Source organism: Mustelus asterias, chromosome 12 (genome assembly GCF_964213995.1).
Source record: "Mustelus asterias chromosome 12, sMusAst1.hap1.1, whole genome shotgun sequence".
NCBI classification, from domain to species: Eukaryota; Metazoa; Chordata; class Chondrichthyes; order Carcharhiniformes; family Triakidae; genus Mustelus; species Mustelus asterias.
The window spans coordinates 1380115-1400584 of record NC_135812.1 but is presented as its reverse complement, the minus strand read 5'-3'; the positions used below and the strand labels follow the sequence as shown (position 1 = coordinate 1400584).

Sequence of the window (20470 nt, the reverse complement as noted above, 5' to 3'; positions counted from 1 at the left end):
GTGTGTCTAGTTGCTGTTGCTGACTAGTTGTTGGTGTTTCTCGTTGCTGTTGCTGACTAGTTGCTGGTGTTTCTCGTTGCTGTTGCTGACTAGTTGCTGGTGTTTCTAGTTGCTGTTGCTGACTAGTTGCTGGTGTGTCTAGTTGCTGTTGCTGACTAGTTGTTGGTGTTTCTCGTTGCTGTTGCTGACTAGTTGCTGGTGTTTCTAGTTGCTATTGCTGACTAGTTGTTGGTGTTTCTAGTTGCTGTTGCTGACTAGTTGCTGGTGTGTCTAGTTGCTGTTGCTGACTAGTTGCTGGTGTGTCTAGTTGCTGTTGCTGACTAGTTGCTGGTGTTTCTAGTTGCTGTTGCTGACTAGTTGTTGGTGTTTCTAGTTGCTGTTGCTGACTAGTTGCTGGTGTGTCTAGTTGCTGTTGCTGACTAGTTGCTGGTGTTTCTAGTTGCTGTTGCTGACTAGTTGTTGGTGTTTCTAGTTGCTATTGCTGACTAGTTGTTGGTGTGTCTAGTTGCTGTTGCTGACTAGTTGCTGGTGTGTCTAGTTGCTGTTGCTGACTAGTTGCTGGTGTGTCTAGTTGCTGTTGCTGACTAGTTGCTGGTGTGTCTAGTTGCTGTTGCTGACTAGTTGTTGGTGTGTCTAGTTGCTGTTGCTGACTAGTTGTTGGTGTTTCTAGTTGCTGTTGCTGACTAGTTGCTGGTGTGTCTAGTTGCTGTTGCTGACTAGTTGCTGGTGTTTCTAGTTGCTGTTGCTGACTAGTTGTTGGTGTTTCTAGTTGCTATTGCTGACTAGTTGCTGGTGTGTCTAGTTGCTGTTGCTGACTAGTTGTTGGTGTTTCTAGTTGCTGTTGCTGACTAGTTGCTGGTGTTTCTAGTTGCTATTGCTGACTAGTTGCTGGTGTGTCTAGTTGCTGTTGCTGACTAGTTGTTGGTGTGTCTAGTTGCTGTTGCTGACTAGTTGGTGGTGTTTCTAGTTGCTGTTGCTGACTAGTTGTTGGTGTTTCTCATTGCTGTTGCTGACTAGTTGCTGGTGTTTCTAGTTGCTGTTGCTGACTAGTTGCTGGTGTTTCTAGTTGCTGTTGCTGACTAGTTGCTGGTGTTTCTAGTTGCTGTTGCTGACTAGTTGCTGGTGTGTCTAGTTGCTGTTGCTGACTAGTTGCTGGTGTTTCTAGTTGCTGTTGCTGACTAGTTGCTGGTGTGTCTAGTTGCTGTTGCTGACTAGTTGCTGGTGTTTCTAGTTGCTGTTGCTGACTAGTTGCTGGTGTTTCTCGTTGCTGTTGCTGACTAGTTGTTGGTGTTTCTCATTGCTGTTGCTGACTAGTTGCTGGTGTGTCTAGTTGCTGTTGCTGACTAGTTGCTGGTCTTTCTAGTTGCTGTTGCTGACTAGTTGTTGGTGTCTCTAGTTGCTGTTGCTGACTAGTTGCTGGTGTTTCTAGTTGCTATTGCTGACTAGTTGTTGGTGTTTCTCGTTGCTGTTGCTGACTAGTTGCTGGTGTTTCTAGTTGCTATTGTTGACTAGTTGTTGGTGTTTCCCGTTGCTGTTGCTGACTAGTTGCTGGTGTTTCTAGTTGCTGTTGCTGACTAGTTGTTGGTGTTTCCCGTTGCTGTTGCTGACTAGTTGCTGGTGTTTCTAGTTGCTGTGGCTGACTAGTTTCTGGTGTTTCTAGTTGCTGTTGCTGACTAGTTGCTGGTGTGTCTAGTTGCTATTGCTGACTAGTTGTTGGTGTTTCTCGTTGCTGTTGCTGACTAGTTGCTGGTGTGTCTAGTTGCTATTGCTGACTAGTTGTTGGTGTTTCTAGTTGCTGTTGCTGACTAGTTGCTGGTGTTTCTAGTTGCTGTTGCTGACTAGTTGTTGGTGTTTCTAGTTGCTGTTGCTGACTAGTTGCTGGTGTTTCTAGTTCCTGTTGCTGACGAGTTGCTGGTGTGTCTAGTTGCTGACTAGTTGCTGGTGTTTCTAGTTCCTGTTGCTGACTAGTTGTTGGTGTTTCTCGTTGCTGTTGCTGACTAGTTGTTGGTGTTTCTCGTTGCTGTTGCTGACTAGTTGTTGGTGTTTCTAGTTCCTGTTGCTGACGAGTTGCTGGTGTGTCTAGTTGCTGACTAGTTGTTGGTGTTTCTAGTTCCTGTTGCTGACTCGTTGTTGGTGTTTCTAGTTCCTGTTGCTGACTAGTTGTTGGTGTTTCTCGTTGCTGTTGCTGACTAGTTGTTGGTGTTTCTCGTTGCTGTTGCTGACTAGTTGCTGGTGTTTCTAGTTGCTGTTGCTGACTAGTTGTTGGTGTTTCACGTTACTGTTGCTGTCACTACTCAGTGTTCTCTTTGTTATCAGGAATTTCAGTGGCTCGAGTGCATGGCTTCAAACCGTTCGGAAATCAGAGCCCCAGTCTAAGCCACGAGTCGGCATATCTCCCAAGATCCCCGGGATTCATCTTCAGATGCCCAGTAACGACATTGAGCTGCATGGATTCCCCCAGCAAGCTGAGGTCAGGAGATAGAGAATCGGTGTATGGATAAGAGTGTTGGGAACTGAGTGTGGGAGCAGAGATACACAACTTTTCCATCTTCAGTGGACCCAGGCATGCCTGAGAACTAGAATTGGAAACATTCCACCCTTGTTTAAAACAGGTCGTGAAGATAAGTCCAGAAACTACAGGCCACAGTTACATTTCAGTGATGGGGAAACTTCTAGAAACAATAATTCAGGACTAAATGAATTGTCAGATGGACAAATACGGGTGAATTCATGCAAGGCAGCATGGCCTCAACAGAAACCAAAAGAGAAAATGCTGGAAAATCTCAGCAGGTCTGGCAGCATCTGTAAGGAGAGAAAAGAGCTGACGTTTCAGTAGAAATGGCAGAGGTGCTCAATGAGTATTTTGCCTCGGTTTTCACAGAGGAGAAGGACCTGGGTGGATGTACTGCGGGCGTGCGGTGGACTGAAAGGATTGAGTATGTGGACTTTAACAAAGAGGTTGTGCTGGAATCTTTGAATGGCATCAAGATAGATAAGTCGCCGGGTCCGGATGGAATGTACCCCAGGTTACTGTGGGAGGCGAGGGAAGAGATTGCAGAGCCTCTGGCGATGATCTTTGCGTCGTCGATGGGGACGGGGGAGGTGCCGGAGGATTGGAGGATTGCGGATGTGGTTCCTATTTTCAAGAAGGGGAATAGGGATAGCCCAGGTAATTACCGACCGGTGAGTCTAACCTCAGTGGTTGGTAAACTGATGGAGAAGATCCTGAGGGACAGGATATATGAACATTTAGAGAGGTTTCGTATGCTCAAGAATACTCAGCATGGCTTTGTCAAAGGCAGATCGTGCCTTACGAGCCTGGTGGAGTTCTTCGAAAATGTGACTAAACACATTGACGAAGGGAAGGCGGTAGATGTGGTTTATATGGATTTCAGCAAGGCGTTCGATAAGGTCCCCCATGCAAGGCTTCTAGAAAAGGTGAGAGGGCATGGGATCCAAGGGGCTGCTGCCCGGTGGATCCAGAACTAGCTTGCCCAAAGGAGGCAGAGAGTGGGCATAGATGGATCTTTGTCTAAATGAAGGTCGGTAACCAGTGGTGTGCCCCAGGGATCTGTTCTGGGACCCTTGCTGTTTGTCATTTTCATAAATGACCTGGATGAGGAAGTGGAGGGATGGGTTGGTAAGTTTGCCGACGACACGCAGGTTGGTGGGGTTGTGGATAGTCTGGAGAGATGTCAGAAGTTACAGAGGGACATAGATAGGATGCAAGACTGGGCGGAGAAGTGGCAGATGGACTTCAACCCAGATAAATGCGTTGTGGTCCATTTTGGTAGGTCAAATGGGATGAAGGAGTACAATATAAAGGGAAAGACTCTTAGTACTGTAGAGGATCAGAAGGACCTTGGGGTCCGGGTCCATAGGACTCTAAAATCGGCCCCGCAGGTGGAGGAGGTGGTTAAGAAGGCGTATGGTGTGCTGGCCTTTATCATTTGAGGGATTGAGTTTAGGAGTCCGGGGATAATGGTGCAGCTATATAAGACCCTCGTCAGACCCCACTTGGAGTACTGTGCTCAGTTCTGGTCGCCTCACTATAGGAAGGATGTGGAAAAGATTGAAAGGGTGCAGAGGAGATTTACAAGGATGTTGCCTGGATTGAGTGGCATGCCTTATGAGGATAGGCTGAGGGAGCTCGGTCTTTTCTCCTTGGAGAGACGAAGGATGAGAGGAGACCTAATAGAGGTGTATAAGATGTTGAGAAGCATAGATCGGGCGGACTCTCAGAGGCTTTTTCCCAGGGTGGAAATGTCTGCTACGAGAGGACACAGGTTTAAGGTGCTGGGGGGTAGGTACAGGGGAGATGTTAGGGTTAAGTTTTTCACACAGAGGGTGGTGGGCGAGTGGAATCGGCTGCCATCAGTGATGGTGGAGGCGAACTCAATAGGGTCTTTTAAGAGACTCCTGGATGAGTACATGGAGCTTAATAGGATGGAGGGTTATAGGTAGGTCTAGAAGGTAGGGATGTGTTCGGCACAACCTGTGGGCCAAAGGGCCTGTTTGTGCTGTAGTTTTTCTATGTTTCTATGTTTCGAGTTCAGATGACCCTTTGTCAAAGTTGAGTCCAGATTAGAAGCACCACTTTGCAAAGAGGCATCATCAGAACAAATGCGATGGAGGTGAAGGAGCTGAGAGAAAGCGATGGAGTCCTTACAGGATGTGGGGTGTGAAGAGATGTAGTCCAGATAGCTGTGGGAGTGAGTGGGCTTGTAATGGATATTGGAGACAGAAAGGTCAAGGAAGGGATGGGAAGTGTCTGAGATGGACCAGGTGAAGGTGATGGAGGGATGGAAACTGGAAGCGAAGTTGATGAATTTTTCCAGGTCCGGACAAGAGCATGAAGCGGCACCAAAATGGTTATCGATGTACCAGTAAAGGAGTTGTGGGAGGGGACCCGGGTAGGCCTGGAACAAGGAATGTTCCACAGACCCCATGAAAAGACAAGCATAGCTAGGACCCATGCGGGTACCTATTGCTATTCCTTTGATTTGGAGAAAAGCCTTGACAAAGGGTCACCTGGACTCGAAACATCAGCTCTTTTCTCTCCTTTCAGATGTTGCCAGACCTGCTGAGATTTTCCAGCATTTTTTCTTTTGGTTTCAGATTCCAGCATCGGCAGTAATTTGCTTTTATCTATAGGTTTAACAGACTTGTGAGCAAAGTTCTAGCACAAGGAATAAGAGGGACAGCACAACTCGGATACAGAACTGGCCGAGTGACAGGAAACATCGAGTAGTGGTTAATGGAGAAAAAATAAAGAGTGCAGTTCCAGGGAGCGGTGCTGGAAGACTTGCTTTTCCTGATGTATGTTAATGGCCTCGACCTTGCTGTACAGGGAACAATTTCAAAGTTTGCTGATGATACAAAACTTGGCAATATTGTGAACTGTGAGGAGCATCACATAGAACTTCAAAAGGACAAAGGGAGGTCGGTGGAGTGGGCAAGCAGGTGGCAGATGAGGTTCAATGCAGAGAAATGTGAGGTGATTCATTTGGAATGAAAGAACATGGAGAGACAATGTGAAGTAAGGATGTGTTTGCTGCCAATGCGGAACATGCAAAGCTGTGCTAATGTGGCGTCATTGTGAGCAATGGATTCCATTTGCGAGTGATATCTGCACTCCTGTTTTTCCTTGAAGGGACCTATTGTACTTGCAGCCATGCAAGTTGTCTAATCTTGGTTCAAAAGTATATACAATTCGCTAATGGGATTCTAAATTTCACCTGATTCCCTACAGCAATGCAGCAGCAAACTGCCCTCCAATGCAGCAAGCCGCCCTCCAATGCAGCAAGCCGCCCTCCAATGCAGCAAGCCGCCCTCCAATGCAGGAAGCCGCCCTCCAATGCAGCAAGCTGCCCTCTAATGCAGCAAGCCGCCCTCCAATGCAGGAAGCCGCCCTCTAATGCAGCAAGCTGCCCTCTAATGCAGCAAGCCACCCTCCAATGCAGCAAGCCGCCCTCCAATGCAGCAAGCCGCCCTCCAATGCAGCAAGCCGCCCTCCAATGCAGCAAGCCGCCCTCCAATGCAGCAAGCCGCCCTCCAATGCAGCAAGCCGCCCTCCAATGCAGGAAGCCGCCCTCTAATGCAGCAAGCTGCCCTCTAATGCAGCAAGCTGCCCTCTAATGCAGCAAGCTGCCCTCTAATGCAGCAAGCCGCCCTCCAATGCAGCAAGCCGCCCTCCAATGCAGCAAGCCGCCCTCCAATGCAGCAAGCCGCCCTCCAATGCAGCAAGCCGCCCTCTAATGCAGCAAGCCGCCCTCCAATGCAGCAAGCCGCCCTCTAATGCATCACAAGAGGCTGATAAATTAAAAGCAAGCAAAGACAGAATGCAGACTTGCTCTCCTTTGCCAACTCCTGAATGTGAAGTGGTGCTCTGAGGTTTCTGTGGCACTGCACAGCTCTCATTGTGCTACGTATCCACTGAGAGTTTCTTTTTTAAAAGAGAAATAAGGCAAAACAAATGAGGCGGTTTGAGAGTTGGACTGGTTTCTGTTCAAAAGTGAAAAAGTCCAGCTTTACTCAAGCTAGCGCAGAATGTGCAATAAATCAAAGAAATGCACTGGGTTCAGCATCATTGGATTTCTGCACTTACGCAGACATGGATCAGTGGCCATCTTTGTAGCTAACTTGCATTAGCAAGAGAGTGTGATAAAACAGAGGGTACAATTCTAGAGGGGGTGCAGGAGCACAGGAACCTGACTGTGTGAATAAGTTATTGAAGGTGGCAGGACAGGTTGAGAAAGTTGTTAATAAAGCAAGTGGGGTCTAACCAGGGTGTTGTATATCTGCAGCACAACCTCTGTGCCCTTATACTCCAGTCCTCTAGATACAAAGGCCAGCATTCTATTCGGCTTCTTGGTTAGTTTTTGAATCTCTATGTGGCATTTTAAAGATTTATGACTCTGAACCCCCAAGTCTCTTTAGACATCCACTGGATTTATTTTCATACCATCCAGAAACTACTCCGATCTACTCCGAGACCACCTCCCACCTCCCATCAGTCCAAAATGAATAACCTCACACTTGCTTAGACTGAAATCCAGCTGCCACGGTTTTGCCCTTACCGAGCCGATCAATATCCCTGTGTAATTTTAAGCGATTGTCTACACTGTCCACAATGCCGCCTGACTTTGTGTCATCAGCAAATTTGGATATCTGACTTTCTCTGCCATTATCCAAGTCTTTGATAAATAATGTAAATAATTGAGGCCTGAGTACAGATCCTTGTGGAACGCACTATCACTTCCTGCCAATTTGAGCACCTATCCATTATCCCCACTTTCTATCACCCGCCACTCAACCAATTCCCCAGCCATGTCAGTAATCTGCCCTCAATTCAGGGGGCTTGCAGCCTATTTAACAGTCGCTTATGAGGGACTTTATCAAAGGTCTTCTGGAAGTCCATGCGCAGAATTTTCCCACAAAGATTCCAAGTTCCATAATGGCAAGGAAACGGGAGTGCTGCGCATCGGCTGGTAAGCAACGCACTGCAATCTTCAGACACTCTGTCACTTGTTTTCACAGTTGGCAGCTTTGGAACGGGTGGGGGGGGGAGGGGCAGAGCCTGCGCATGTCGGTGAAGCGGCTTCAGAGCGTCGGGTGTCACTGCAGGGTGTCCCGTTCTACCAGTGAACTGGGAGACCACCTCCCACCAACCCCCTCACTGATGATATGGAAATCTAGGCACTCTGATGTTAATGAGCCCTTTCTGGTTGTGAAGCTGTTCTCGCCAGTAAAACAGGGCCGGAAAGGTAGCAACCCAATTTGCGCGGGCGCAGCGAGCTGGTAAGATCACGCCCCAAATAGACAACATCCAAAGGCGTTCCCCTGTTCACTACCTGAGTCATCACTTCACAAGATTCAGTGAGTTTGCTGGCAGTTCCTATCTTTAATGGGCATGAGATGAGAACAATCTCCTGACATGGAGCCAGACCAGGCAGCCAGGTAGGATGCTGATTGCAGTTGGTGACTGTTCTGTCGTCAGTGCTGAATGTCAGTGTTTTCTCATTCCCTTGTTTAGGGTGGAGAGAAAAGACCCTCTTGCCCCATTAGCCAAAGAATATGGAGGCTCAAAGAGGAACGCTCTGCTGAAATGGTGCCAGAAGAAAACAGAAGGATATCCGGTGAGTCCGTTTATTCAAGCAGCAATCACTGTCCCTCAGCACAGAATCAATTCAGTTTAATGCCACAATTAATGATTATATGTAACTCTGCCCTGCAGGTTTCTAAAGGTGTAATTTGACTTATACCAATAAGTCTGTACAGTGAGTGACCCTCACCCTGCTGAATAAACAGTGACTCTGTACAGTTACACAGTGAGTGATCCTTACCCTGCTGAATAAACAGTGACTCGTGTGTCGTGAAGGCCGCCTTGGAGAACGCTTACCTGAAGATCAGAGGCTGAATGCCCGTGACTGCTGAAGTGCTCCCCCACACAAAGAGAACAGTCTTGCCTGGTGATTGTCCATGCAGACGTTACGACAACGGATGAATGAACACCGCTCGACAATCACCCGGCAAGACTGTTCTCTTCCTGTTGGGGAGCACTTCAGCAGTCACGGGCATTCAGCCTCTGATCTTCGGGTAAGCGTTCTCCAAGGCGGCCTTCACGACACACGACAGCGCAGAGTCGCTGAGCAGAAACTGATAGCCAAGTTCCGCACACATGAGGACGGCCTAAACCGGGATGTTGGATTTATGTCACATTATCAGTAACCCCCACAGCTTGCCTCCTGGGCTTGCTGGCTGTCCTGTCTGGAGACAATACACATCTCTTTAACCTGTGCTTAATGCTCCCTCCACCCACATTGTCTGTATCTTTAAGATCTGGCTGGTTGTAGGGATTCGCATTCTAATCAGTATTCTGTAACTTGATTTCTGTGTCTCTGTGCCCTGTTTGAGAGCACATTTCCACTCCATCTGACAAAGGAGCAGCGCTCCGAAAGCTAATGGTGTTTGCTACCAAATAAAGCTGTTGGACTTTAACCTGGTGTTGTTAAAACTCTTACTGTGTTCACCCCAGTCCAACACCGGCATCTCCACATCTGTACAGTTACACAGTGAGTGATCTTTACCCTGAATAAACAGTGACTGTGCAGAAGAAGGGTGAGTAACAGTTCCAGTATTTGTTTGGCATTTTGTTACGAGTGATAGAGAGCAGATATTATTGAGGGTTAAGGTGATTAATAAAAATGCCATTCAAACAGGAATGAATTATTGACTTTAGCCATCTGTTTATTCAAAGCTTCTGCTTTGTAATGGTGTACTCAGCGATAATGAATAACTTGTTATATTATCTGTGGGTAATTAAACTTCAGTAATTGCTTGAGCCAAGGCACTGTTAGGTTTACTGGCACCTGGAGCCAGTACAAGCAGAAGCATAGATCACTATTTAATACTGTCAGGCTGTAAAACATGGTGAGTGCAGCTGGCCAGTGGGGAGGGTTCTGTCTTTGAGTTGAATAAACTGTGTGAATCATGTACAGGGCTGTGTGCCTTTGCTTAATGATTTTGTATGGATGTTTGTGTCTGTCTGTGCTCATGCATGTCTGCATGTGTGTGCATGTGCCTGTGTCTGAGTGTGCCTGCATATGTGTGTGTGTATGTCCATGTCCCTTTTTGTGTTGTGTTAAAGTTTATTTATTAGTGTCTCAAGTAAGCTTACATTAACACTGCAATGAAATTTGAAGGGCAATTTTTTCACACAGAGGGTGGTGAGTGTCTGGAACAAGCTGCCAGAGGTAGTAGTAGAGGCGGGTACAATTTTATCTTTTAAAAAGCACTTAGACGGTTACATGGGTACGATGGGTACAGAGGGATATGGGCCAAACGCGGGCAATTGGGATTAGCTTAGGGGTTTAAAAAAAAAGGGCGGCAGGAACAAGTTGGGCCGAAGGGCCTGTTTCCATGCTGTAAACCTCCATGACTCTCAGTTACTGTGAAAATCCCCCAGTCGCCACATTACGGCATCTGTTCAGATCCACTGAGGGGGAATTGAGCATTGGTCCATGCAGGGCATAACCTATAAATTTAAGTTTAAGTTCGATTTATATTCAGTGGTGTGTTAAGGGAAGGGCTTTTCTCTGCTGTAAAGTTCTCTGACTCTCAGGTGACCCAAAGGAATACACCAGTTAACAGAGACTGCTGGAACAGGCAAGACAATGCAATTCCCAAACTGAAAAAGAAGGTCCCAAAACAGGGGAGAGGGACAGAAGGAAATTCCAAGAAAACCTTTTTTAAATAGAATCCCGACAGTGCAGAAGGAGCCCGTTCGGCCCATCGAGTCTGCATCGACTCTCTGTCAGAGCATCTTACCCAGGCACACCATCCCATGACTAATCCCCCTAACCGACATATCTTTGGACACGAAGGGGCAATTTAACATGGTCAATCCACCTAATCTGCACATCTCTGGACTGTGAGAGGAAATCGGAGCATTCGGAGGAAACCCACGCCGTCACGGGACGAATGTGCAAACTCCACACAGACAGAAGGCCAGAATTGAACCTGGGTCCCTGGCGCTGTGAGGCAGCAGTGCTAATCTTTGAACAGGAATCTGGAAAAGGTCCAAGGTCCAGTGAGGTGAAATTAAGGGTGAGGGGCAGAGGCTCCAAGTCATAAGATATCACAACAGTGTGCAGAGCTGGAATAAAGTTGAGTTGCAAAAAGCCAGATGATCTGGGGAGAAAGCCAAAGATGGGTGACCCCTAACGAGGGGTGTGCAAAGCAGCAGCATTGTGTTGGTGTGGCTGGGTGTCAGAGAGAATGGGAGGCCCAGTTTAAATGCACTAGCTGATCCAGGGTATAGCAGCATTGGAAGGGAAGGTTGCAATCTTGATGGTAGTTCCTTGGTGAAGACATCTCAGGGAAAATAGTGAGAAGATTCCGGGATGTGTTGTTTGAGAGCAGCGACTGGAAATCCTCATGTGAAAGGCAGAGAGTGGAATGACAGAGTGCTGGCTGAGGTGAGAAAGCCAGTGTACAGCTCACAGGCTGCACAGCTAACTCTACTCTCCAGATAACCCGGCACTCTGTGCAGACAGAACCTGGAGGCCTGGTCCACACACTCACATTAACAGGGAGGGGCTGGCTGGGAAAAACCAGCAGCCAGAAATCCCCAGATTGGGTGCGTTTTCTAAGGAGCGCCCCCATTTCCCATATAAAACACAGGGACCCTCCCCCCACGCACTAACCGGGACCCCCCTGTCTCCTTCACCACACCCCACCCCACCCTCCACCAGCATAGTCACAGGGACACCCCCTCGCCCCCCCTCACAACAGTCAAGGCCCCCCACCCTCTGCCACCACAGTCACGGGACCCCACCTCCACATGCACACAGGGACCCCCCTTCACACGCACAAGGGAACCCCCCCCCCTCCACACGCACACAGGGACCCCCCTCCACACGCACAAGGGAACCCCCCCCTCCACACGCACACAGGGACCCCCCTCCACACGCACAAGGGAACCCCCCCCTCCACACGCACACAGGGACCCCCCCCCCTCCACACGCACACAGGGACCCCCCTCTCCACACAAATACACAAGGGGAACTCTATCCCAAATGAAGCTCCCCAGAGGGCCAATGCCAGGATATTACCCGGACCTGTCCCTCTCCCACCACCCCCCATAGGGCTACATTTACCTGAACCCCCCCCCCCCCCCGCTGGGTTCATTGTGCCTGGCAAAAAGCAGTTATAAAACCCTTTGCCATGTCAGCAAGGGGGCGTCCCAAATATGGGGGCTTTATGGCAGAGAAGCTACTTATATTTAAATGTATGCAAATGAGGCATCTAAACAGGAACCTCGTTACATAAGCAAAAGGGGCAGAGCCAATCAAAACACAAGATCGAGAGCATGGGGGGAAGTGAGTGTGAGGGGGGTGAGTGTGAGGGGGGTGAGTGTGAGGGGGGGTGAGTGTGAGGGGGGGTGAGTGTGAGGGGGGTGAGTGTGAGGGGGGTGAGTGTGAGGGGGGTGAGTGTGAGGGTGGTGAGTGTGAGGGTGGTGAGTGTGAGGGTGGTGAGTGTGAGGGGGGGTGAGTGTGAGGGTGGTGAGTGTGAGGGGGGGTGAGTGTGAGGGGGGGTGAGTGTGAGGGGGGGTGAGTGTGAGGGGGGGTGAGTGTGAGGGGGGGTGAGTGTGAGGGGGGGTGAGTGTGAGGGGGGGTGAGTGTGAGGGGGGGTGAGTGTGAGGGCGGGGGTGAGTGTGAGGGGGGGTGAGTGCGAGGGGGGTGAGTGCGAGGGAGGTGAGCGCGAGGGAGGTGAGCGCGAGGGGGGTGAGCATGAGGGGGGGTGATCGTGGGGGTGTGAGCGTGAGGGGGGTGAGCGTGACGGGGGGTGAGCGTGAGGGGGTGAGCGTGAGGGGGGTGAGCTTGAGGGGGTGAGCGTGAGGGGGGGTGAGCGTGAGGGGGGTGTGTATGAGGGGGGTGAAAGTGAGGAGGGGTGAGTGTGAGGGGGCTGAGTGTGAGGGGGGGTCAGTGTGAGGGGGTCAGTGTGAGGGTGTTCAGCGTGGGGGGGGGTGAGTGAGGGGTTGAGCTGGAGGGGGTGAGTTTGAGGAAGGTGAGTGGGAGGGAGGGTGAGTGTGAGGAGGGTGAGTGTGAGGAAGGTGAGTGTGAGGAAGGTGAGTGTGAGGAGGGTGAGTGTGAGGGGGGTGAGTGTGACGGGGTGAGTGTGAGGGGGGTGAGTGTGAGGGGGTGAGTGTGAGGAAGGTGAGTGTGAGGGGGGTGAGTGTGAGGGGGTGAGTGTGAGGAAGGTGAGTGTGAGGGGCGTGAGTGTGAGGGGGGTGAGTGTGAGGGGGGTGAGTGTGAGGGGGGTGAGTGTGAGGAGGATGAGTGTGAGGGGGGGTGAGTGTGACGGGGGTGAGCGTGAGGGGGTGAGCGTGAGGGGGGTGAGCGTGAGGGGGGTGAGCGTGAGGGGGGGTGAGCATGAGGGGGGTGAGTATGAGGGGGGTGAGCATGAGGGGGGGTGAGCGTGAGGGGGCGGTGTGTATGAGGGGGGTGAAAGTGATGGGGGGTGAGTGTGAGGGGGGGGTCTGTGTGAGGGGGGTCAGTGTGAGGGGGGTCAGCGTGAGGGGGGGTGAGTGTGAGGGGATTGAGCTGGAGGGGGTGAGTGTGAAGGAGGGTGAGTGTGAGGGAGGGTGAGTGTGAGGGAGGGTGAGTGTGAGGGAGGGTGAGTGTGAGGGAGGGTGAGTGTGAGGGAGGGTGAGTGTGAGGAGGATGAGTGTGAGGAGGGTGAGTGTGAGTGGGGTGAGCGTGAGGGGGGTGAGCGTGAGGAGGGTGAGCGTGAGGGGGGTGAGCGTGAGGGGGGTGAGCGTGAGGGGGGTGAGCGTGAGGGGGGTGAGTGTGAGGAGGGTGAGTGTGAGGAGGGTGAGTGTGAGGGGGTGAGTGTGACGGGGTGAGTGTGACGGGGTGAGTGTGACGGGGTGAGTGTGACGGGGTGAGTGTGAGGGGGGTGAGTGTGAGGGGGGTGAGTGTGAGGGGGGTGAGTGTGAGGGGGGTGAGTGTGAGGGGGGTGAGTGTGAGGGGGGTGAGTGTGAGGAAGGTGAGTGTGAGGAAGGTGAGTGTGAGGAAGGTGAGTGTGAGGCGGGTGAGTGTGAGGGGGGTGAGTGTGAGGAAGGTGAGTGTGAGGGGGGTGAGTGTGAGGGGGGTGAGTGTGAGGGGGGTGAATGTGAGGAGGGCGAGTGTGAGGGGGGCGAGTGTGAGGGGGTGAATGTGAGGAGGGTGAGTGTGAGGACGGTGAGTGTGAGGGGGTGAGTGTGACGGGGTGTGTGTGAGGGGTGTGAGCGTGAGGTAGGGTGAGCGTGAGGGGGGTGAGTATGAGGGGGGTGAGCGTGAGGTGGGGGTGAGCGTGAGGGGGGTGAGTATGAGGGGGGTGAGCATGAGGGGGGTGAGCGTGAGGGGGGTGAGTGTGACGGGGGTGAGTATGAGGGGCGTGAGCGTGAGGGGGGGTGAGCGTGAGGGGGAGTGAGCGTGAGGGGGGTGAGTGTGATGGGGGTGAGTGTGACGGGGGTGAGTGTGACGGGGGTGAGTACGAGGAGGGTGAGCGTGAGGGGGTGAGCGTGAGGAGGGTGAGGGGGGTGAGTGTGAAGGGATGAGTGGGGGGGGCTGAATGTGAGGGGGGTGAGTGTGAGGGGGGTGAGTGTAGGGGGGTGAGTGTGAGGGGGGTGAGTGTGAGGGGGGTGAGTGTAGGGGGGTGAGTGTGAGGGGGGTGAGTGTGAGGGGGGTGAGTGTGAGGGGGAGAGTGGGGGGGGCTGAGTGTGAGGGGGGGGTGAGTGTGAGGTGGTGAGTGTGAGGGCGGGTGAGTGTGAGGTGGTGAGTGTGAGGGCGGGTGAGTGTGAGGTGGTGAGTGTGAGGGGGGGTGAGTGTGAGGTGGTGAGTGTGAGGGGGGGGTGAGTGTCAGGGGGTCAGTGAGGAGGGGTGATTGTGGATATATGTGTGTGAGCGTGTGTGTGTTGAGTAACTTCCTGAGGTTCCTTTCCCATGATCCAGAGCTTTTTATCTGTCCATCTGCCTCTGGGAACCCACAGGGAGAAGTCCCAGAATCCGCTCCACTCGATACTGTGCAGAAGCAGAGGAGGAAACTGACCTGAGCGGGGAGCATTGTTTCACCAAGGAGCTCTGACTCTCTGTTTCCAAAACCGTCCATCCAAAGTACAGTGTGGGACCGTGGGAAAGGATTTGAACTAAGTCCCACGTACAGGAAATGCTGGAGTCCTGAGGATCTGAAGTATGCAGAGAGCAGATACACATGTGGAAGAGTCAGTGAACAGCCAAAGTGAGTGTGGACTGTTGCCAAAAATCTCCCGGCTGATTTTACTCAGGGTCATGGTTCAGAGCATTTTCATAGGCTGCAGTCACCTTTACCCATGTCTGCACTGTAACTGCTCCCCACTCTCACAATTCTCGCCCACCTCCCTCTGCTCCTGCCCACTGATGGTGGATATTTCAGTGAGGAATGTTAAAGCCCACAGTGCAGGGGGAGGATCAAAGGAGGGAGAGAGAGAGGAGAGAGAGATAGGGGTCAAGGTAGGGAAAGAGAGGAGGGAGCGAGAGGGGTGAGAGGAGAGATACAGGAGCCAGAGGAGGAGGAAGAGAGAGAGAGAGAGGGAAGGGTGAGAGGAGAGAGAGAGAAGAGCCAGAGAGGAGAGAGAGAGAGGCTTGAAAGAGAGAGGAAAGGATGAAAGAGAGAGAGATGAGTCAAAGTAGGGAGAGAGACACAGGAGCCAGAGGAGGGAGAGAGAGAGAGAAGAGAGAGAGAGAGAGAGGGAGGGGTGAGAGGAGAGAGAGAGAGAGAGAGGGAGGGGTGAGAGGAGAGAGGAGGGAGCGAGAGGGGTGAGAGGAGAGGGACAGGAGCTAAAGAGGGAGAGAGAGAGGCTTGAAAGAGAGGAAGGGATGAAAGAGAGTGAGAGGAGAGAGAGAGAAAGAGAGGGATGGGAGGAGTCATCGAGGTTTACAGCATGGAAACAGGCCCTTCGGCCCAACTTGTCCATGCAGCCCAGTTTTTAACCACTAAGCTAGTCCCAATTGCCCTTGTTTAGCCCATATCCCTCTTTCCCCATCTTCCCCATGTAACTGTCTAAATGCTTTTTAACCCGCCTCTACTACTACCTCTGGCAGCTTGTTCCAGACACTCACCACCCTCTGAGTGAAAGAAATTGCCCCCCTGGACCCTTTTGTATCTCTCCCCTTTCACCTTAAACCTATGCCCTCTAGTTTTAGACTCCCCTACCTTTGGGAAAAGATGTTGACTATCTACCTATCTACACACCTCATTATTTTACAGACCGCAATAGTATCACACCTCAGCCTCCTAGGCTCCAGGGAAAAAAGTCCAAGTCTATCCAGCCTCTCAAACCATCAAGTCCCGATAGCATCCTACTAAATTCTTTTCTGCACTCTTTCTAATTTAATAATATCCTTTCCATAACAGGGTGACCAGAACTGTACACAATATTCCAAGTTTGGCCTTACTAATCAGGGATCAGTGCTAGCATCTTTGCTGTTTGTAATATATATAAATGATTTGGAGGAAAATGTAACTGGATTGATTAGTAAGTTTGCGGACGACACAAAGGTTGGTGGAATTGCGGATAGCGATGGGGACCATCAGAGGATACAGCAGGATATAGATCAGTTGGAGACTTGGGCGGAGAGATGGCAGATGGAGTTTAATCCGGACAAATGTGAGGTAATGTATTTTGGAAGGTCGAATACAGATGGGAAATGTACAGAGTATTGATAGGCAGAAGGATCTGGATGTATAAGTACCCAGGTCACTGAAAGTGGCAACATAGGTGGAGAAGGTAGTCAAGAATTTCATGGGATCCAGGGTGAGGTAGCCAAATGGATACAAAATTGGCTTGATGACAGGAGACAGAGGGTGGTGGTAGAGGGCTGTTTTTCAAACCGGAGGCCTGTGACCAGCGGTGTGCTTCAGGAATTGGTGCTGGGTCCACTGTTATTTGTCATTTATATTAATGATTTGGATGAGAATTTAGGAGGCATGGTAAGTAAGTTTGCAGATGACACCAAGATTGATGGCATAGTGGACAGTGAAAAAGGTTATCGAGGATTGCAGTGGGATTTTGATCAATTGGGCCAATAGGCTGACGAATGCAGATTGAGTTTAATTTAGATAAATGCAAGGTGATGCATTTTGGTATATCGAACCAGGGCAGAACTTACTCAGTTAATGGTAGGGCGTTGGGGAGAGTTACAGAACAAAGAGATCTAGGAGTACAGGTTCAAAGTTCCTTGAAAGTGGAGTCATAGGTGGACGGAGTGGTGAAGAAGGCATTCAGCATGCTTAGTTTCATTGGTCAGAACATTGAATACAGGAGTTGGGACGTCTTGTTGAAGTTGTACAAGACATTGGTAAGGCCACACTTGGAATACTGTGTACAGTTCTGGTCACCCTATTATAGAAAAGATATTATTAAACTAGAAAGAGTGCAGAAAAAATTTCCTAGTATGGTACCAGGACTTGATGGTTTGAGTTATAAAGAGAGGCTGGATAGACTGTGACTTTTTTCTCTGGAACGTAGGAGTCTTAGGAGTGATCGTATAGAGGTCTGTAAAATAATGAGGGGCATAGATCAGCTAGATAGTCAATATCTTTTCCCAAAGGTAGGGGAGTCTAAAACTAGAGAGCATGGTTTAAGGTGAGAGAGGAGAGATACAAAAGGGTTCAGAGGGGCAATTTTTTCATACAGAGGGTGGTGAGTGTCTGGAACAAGCTGCCAGAGGCAGTAGTAGAGGTGGGTACAATTTTGTCTTTTAAAAAGCATTTAGACAGTTACATGAGTAAGATAGCTATAGAGGGATATGGGCCAAATGCGGGCAATTGGGACTAGCTTAGTAGGTTTTTTAAAAAGGGGCAGCATAGATAAGTTGGGCTGAAGGGCCTGTTTCCATATTCTAAACCTCTATGACTCAATGACTACTGGGACTTGATGGTTTGAGTTGTAAGGAGAGGCTGGATAGACTAGGACATTTTTCCCTAGAGTGTAGGAGGCTTAGGAGTGATATTATAGAGGTCTATAAAATAATGAGAGGCGTTGATAAGGTAGCTAGTCAATATCTTTTCCCAAAGGTAGGGGAGTCTAAAACTAGAGGGCATAAGTTTAAGGTGAGAGGGGAGAGATACAAAAGGTCTAGGGGGGCAATTTTTTCACGCAGAGGATGGTGAGTGTCTGGAACAAGCTGCCAGAGGCAGTAGTAGAGCCGGGTACAATTTTGTCTTTTAAAAAGCGTTTAGACAGTTACATGGGTAAGATGGGTATAGAGGGATATGGGCCAAACGTGGGCAATTGGGGCTAGCTTAATGGTAAAAACTGGGCGGCATAGACAAGTTGGGCTGAAGGGCCTATTTCCATGCTGTAAACCTCTATGACTCTACATCCTGGGAATTATGTTTTAACATGTGCTTTGCAATGTTTTGAGGGGATATGACAAGGTGTGGTACAAGAAAATAATACTTAAATCTCTATAGTGCCTCTGACATATTAACACACTAACAGCCAATGAAATACTTCAAAATGTAGTCATTGTTGTAATGTAGGAAATACAGCAGCCATTTTATGCACAGGAAGATCCCACAATCAGATATAAGAGAATGACCAGATCATTTTTTTTGCGATGTTGGTTGAGGGATAATTATCAGCCAGAACACGAGGAAGAATTCCCCTGCTCTTTCCAAGTGATGGCTGTAGAATCCGATAAACCAGGATCCCATCTTCCCTCTCAGTAATGTCTCACCTGAAAGATGGATAAATGTAAGCTTTCTGTTAGATGTCTAAACATTTGAGATGTGTAGCTGTACGATGCACCTCAGAATGCTGCTGTCTATCCGGGGATATCTCTTTAACCCAGCTTTCTCTGCAATTTTCCTTCTTTCAGAATATCGACATCACCAACTTTAGTAGCAGCTGGAGTGATGGGTTAGCGCTTTGTGCCCTGCTACACAGCTATCTCCCTGCTCACATCCCCTACCAGCAGCTCTGCAAGCAGGACAGGGTGAGGTAGCACAGACTTCTCTGGACATGTTTGAGCCACTCTGCCTGACTGGCCCACTGTTTTGTCTATCTGTGTTGTACGTGTGTAAGTGTGCAAATCCACATGTGATTAAGAAAAGATATAGGGTGGGATGTTCCAGGCTCGCTCGCCCCGAAACCAGAAAATCCCACCCGAGGCCAACTGACCTTCCCATGGTTCACCCCTCGCCCGCTCCGATTCCTGTGACGGGCAGGACAGTAAAATTCCAGCCATAAACTCCCACCTGCATAGAGCATCTGTTAATGAAACATCGCACCCCAGTGTGGCTGGACTGAAAGTATTTGTTATGATGGCCACAATGGATCATCAATAGCTACTCCATGGGCTTCACAGAGTACCAGCTGCCTTATTGAGCACGCGGAAGCTCGTGCAATGGGAAGTGGTCAGCGGGGGTTTTTAAATTTGTTAGTCCACCCAGACCGGTGAAGACTGCCTGATTGTAAGCAGTAGGCACAATCCATTTCTTTGGTGCACAATAAAGGGTGTTGATGATGGGAAACTTGCGTTTGGCTGAATGACTACATTGGCAAGGAGGAGAAAAAATATTTTCTCTACCCTTCCCTCCGGACAACCTCTGAACATCAAGAATCTTCTCCAGTAAGAAAAAGCCATTGTGGGTCTTTCCAGGAAACCCGAGCCCTATGACACCAGTGGGGAAGATTGGGCCCAATACACGGAGCACATGTGTTACTCATCCATGTTAACAACATTGAAGGAGACGAGAAACACAAAGTGATATTGTTAACAGCATGCGGGGCCCCGACTGCCAGCATGATAAGATGTCTGACCTATCCGATGCCCCGACTCAAAAAGTTTTAACGAGCTCATCGACCTGGTAAAAAAACCACAATGACCTGAAGCCCCCGGTAATTCTCCAGAGCTATAGCTTCAACACGGCTGGGAGAATTCCTGGGGGAACCTGTCACTGAGCTCTTTGCTAGGTTGTGGAAATGAGCTGAATATTGCGAAGTTGGGCTGCCTCTTAATGGAACGTTGCGAGTCAGATTGACATGTGGCAAAACATGTCAAAAGAACCTGTTGGCAGAACCCAATTTGGTCTTTAACGAGATACTGAGATAGCCTTGTCACCTGAGAATGCAGAGAAAGGGGCTCAGGCACTACAAGGGCATCAGGCAGCAATGTCTTCTCAATAGGGGGAGGGACCTCATGTTATTGGTCCTCAATGGAGAATGCTTGTGTAAATCAAGTGTTAAAGGGCCCCAGACGTTATAGGAATCCTAATCTCACCACTAGACAGTCAAGGGAGGGCAGTAATGATCCCATTTTCCATCGGGAAATAGGTGCAAAAATCTGAGATCATATACCAACCGACTGAAGAACAGCTTCTTCCCAGCTGCCATCAGACTTTTGAATGGACTTACTTTATATTAAGTGGATCTTTCTCTACACCCTAGCTATGACTGTAACACTACATTCTGCACGCTCACCTCTCCTTCTCTATGAACAGTATGCTTTGTCTGTATAGCACGCAAGAAACAATACTTTTCACTGTATGCTAATATGTGACAATAATAAATCAAATCAAAAATCAAGAGTATTAGAGAACATAATCCAGAAAGGTGCAGATGCCAGATAGAAACATAGAAAAACTACAGCACAAAAACAGGCCCTTCGGCCCCACAAGTTGTGCTGAACATATCCCTACCTTTTAGGCCTACCTATAACCCTCCATCCTATTAAGTCCCATGTACTCATTCAGGAGTCTCTTAAAAGACCATATTGAGTTTGCCTCCACCACCACTGACGGCAGCCGATTCCACTCGCCCACCACCCTCTGTGTGAAAAACTTCCCCCTAACATTTCCCCTGTACCTACCCCCCAGCACCTTAAACCTGTGTCCTCTCGTAGCAGACATTTCCACCCTGGGAAAAAGCTCTGAGAGTCCA

The 20470-nt window shown here is 49.7% G+C and overlaps 1 protein-coding gene across 6 annotated transcripts in view; it reads left to right on the top strand.

Annotated features, from left to right (window-relative positions):
• Positions 1-20470, top strand: part of specc1 (sperm antigen with calponin homology and coiled-coil domains 1) — a 275302-nt gene that overhangs the window by 240755 nt on the left and 14077 nt on the right. For 4 of the 6 annotated variants that reach the window (XM_078224557.1, XM_078224560.1, XM_078224559.1 and 1 more), the window contains exons 11-13: positions 2317-2470; positions 8036-8138; positions 18408-18524. In XM_078224557.1, the coding sequence (XP_078080683.1) occupies positions 2317-2470; positions 8036-8138; positions 18408-18524 (374 nt within the window). Of the gene's footprint in view, positions 1-2316; positions 2471-8035; positions 8139-9037; positions 9121-14536; positions 14785-18407; positions 18525-20470 lie in introns of those variants that run through there. The other 2 variants (XR_013499063.1, XM_078224561.1) reach the window with 2 other exon arrangements.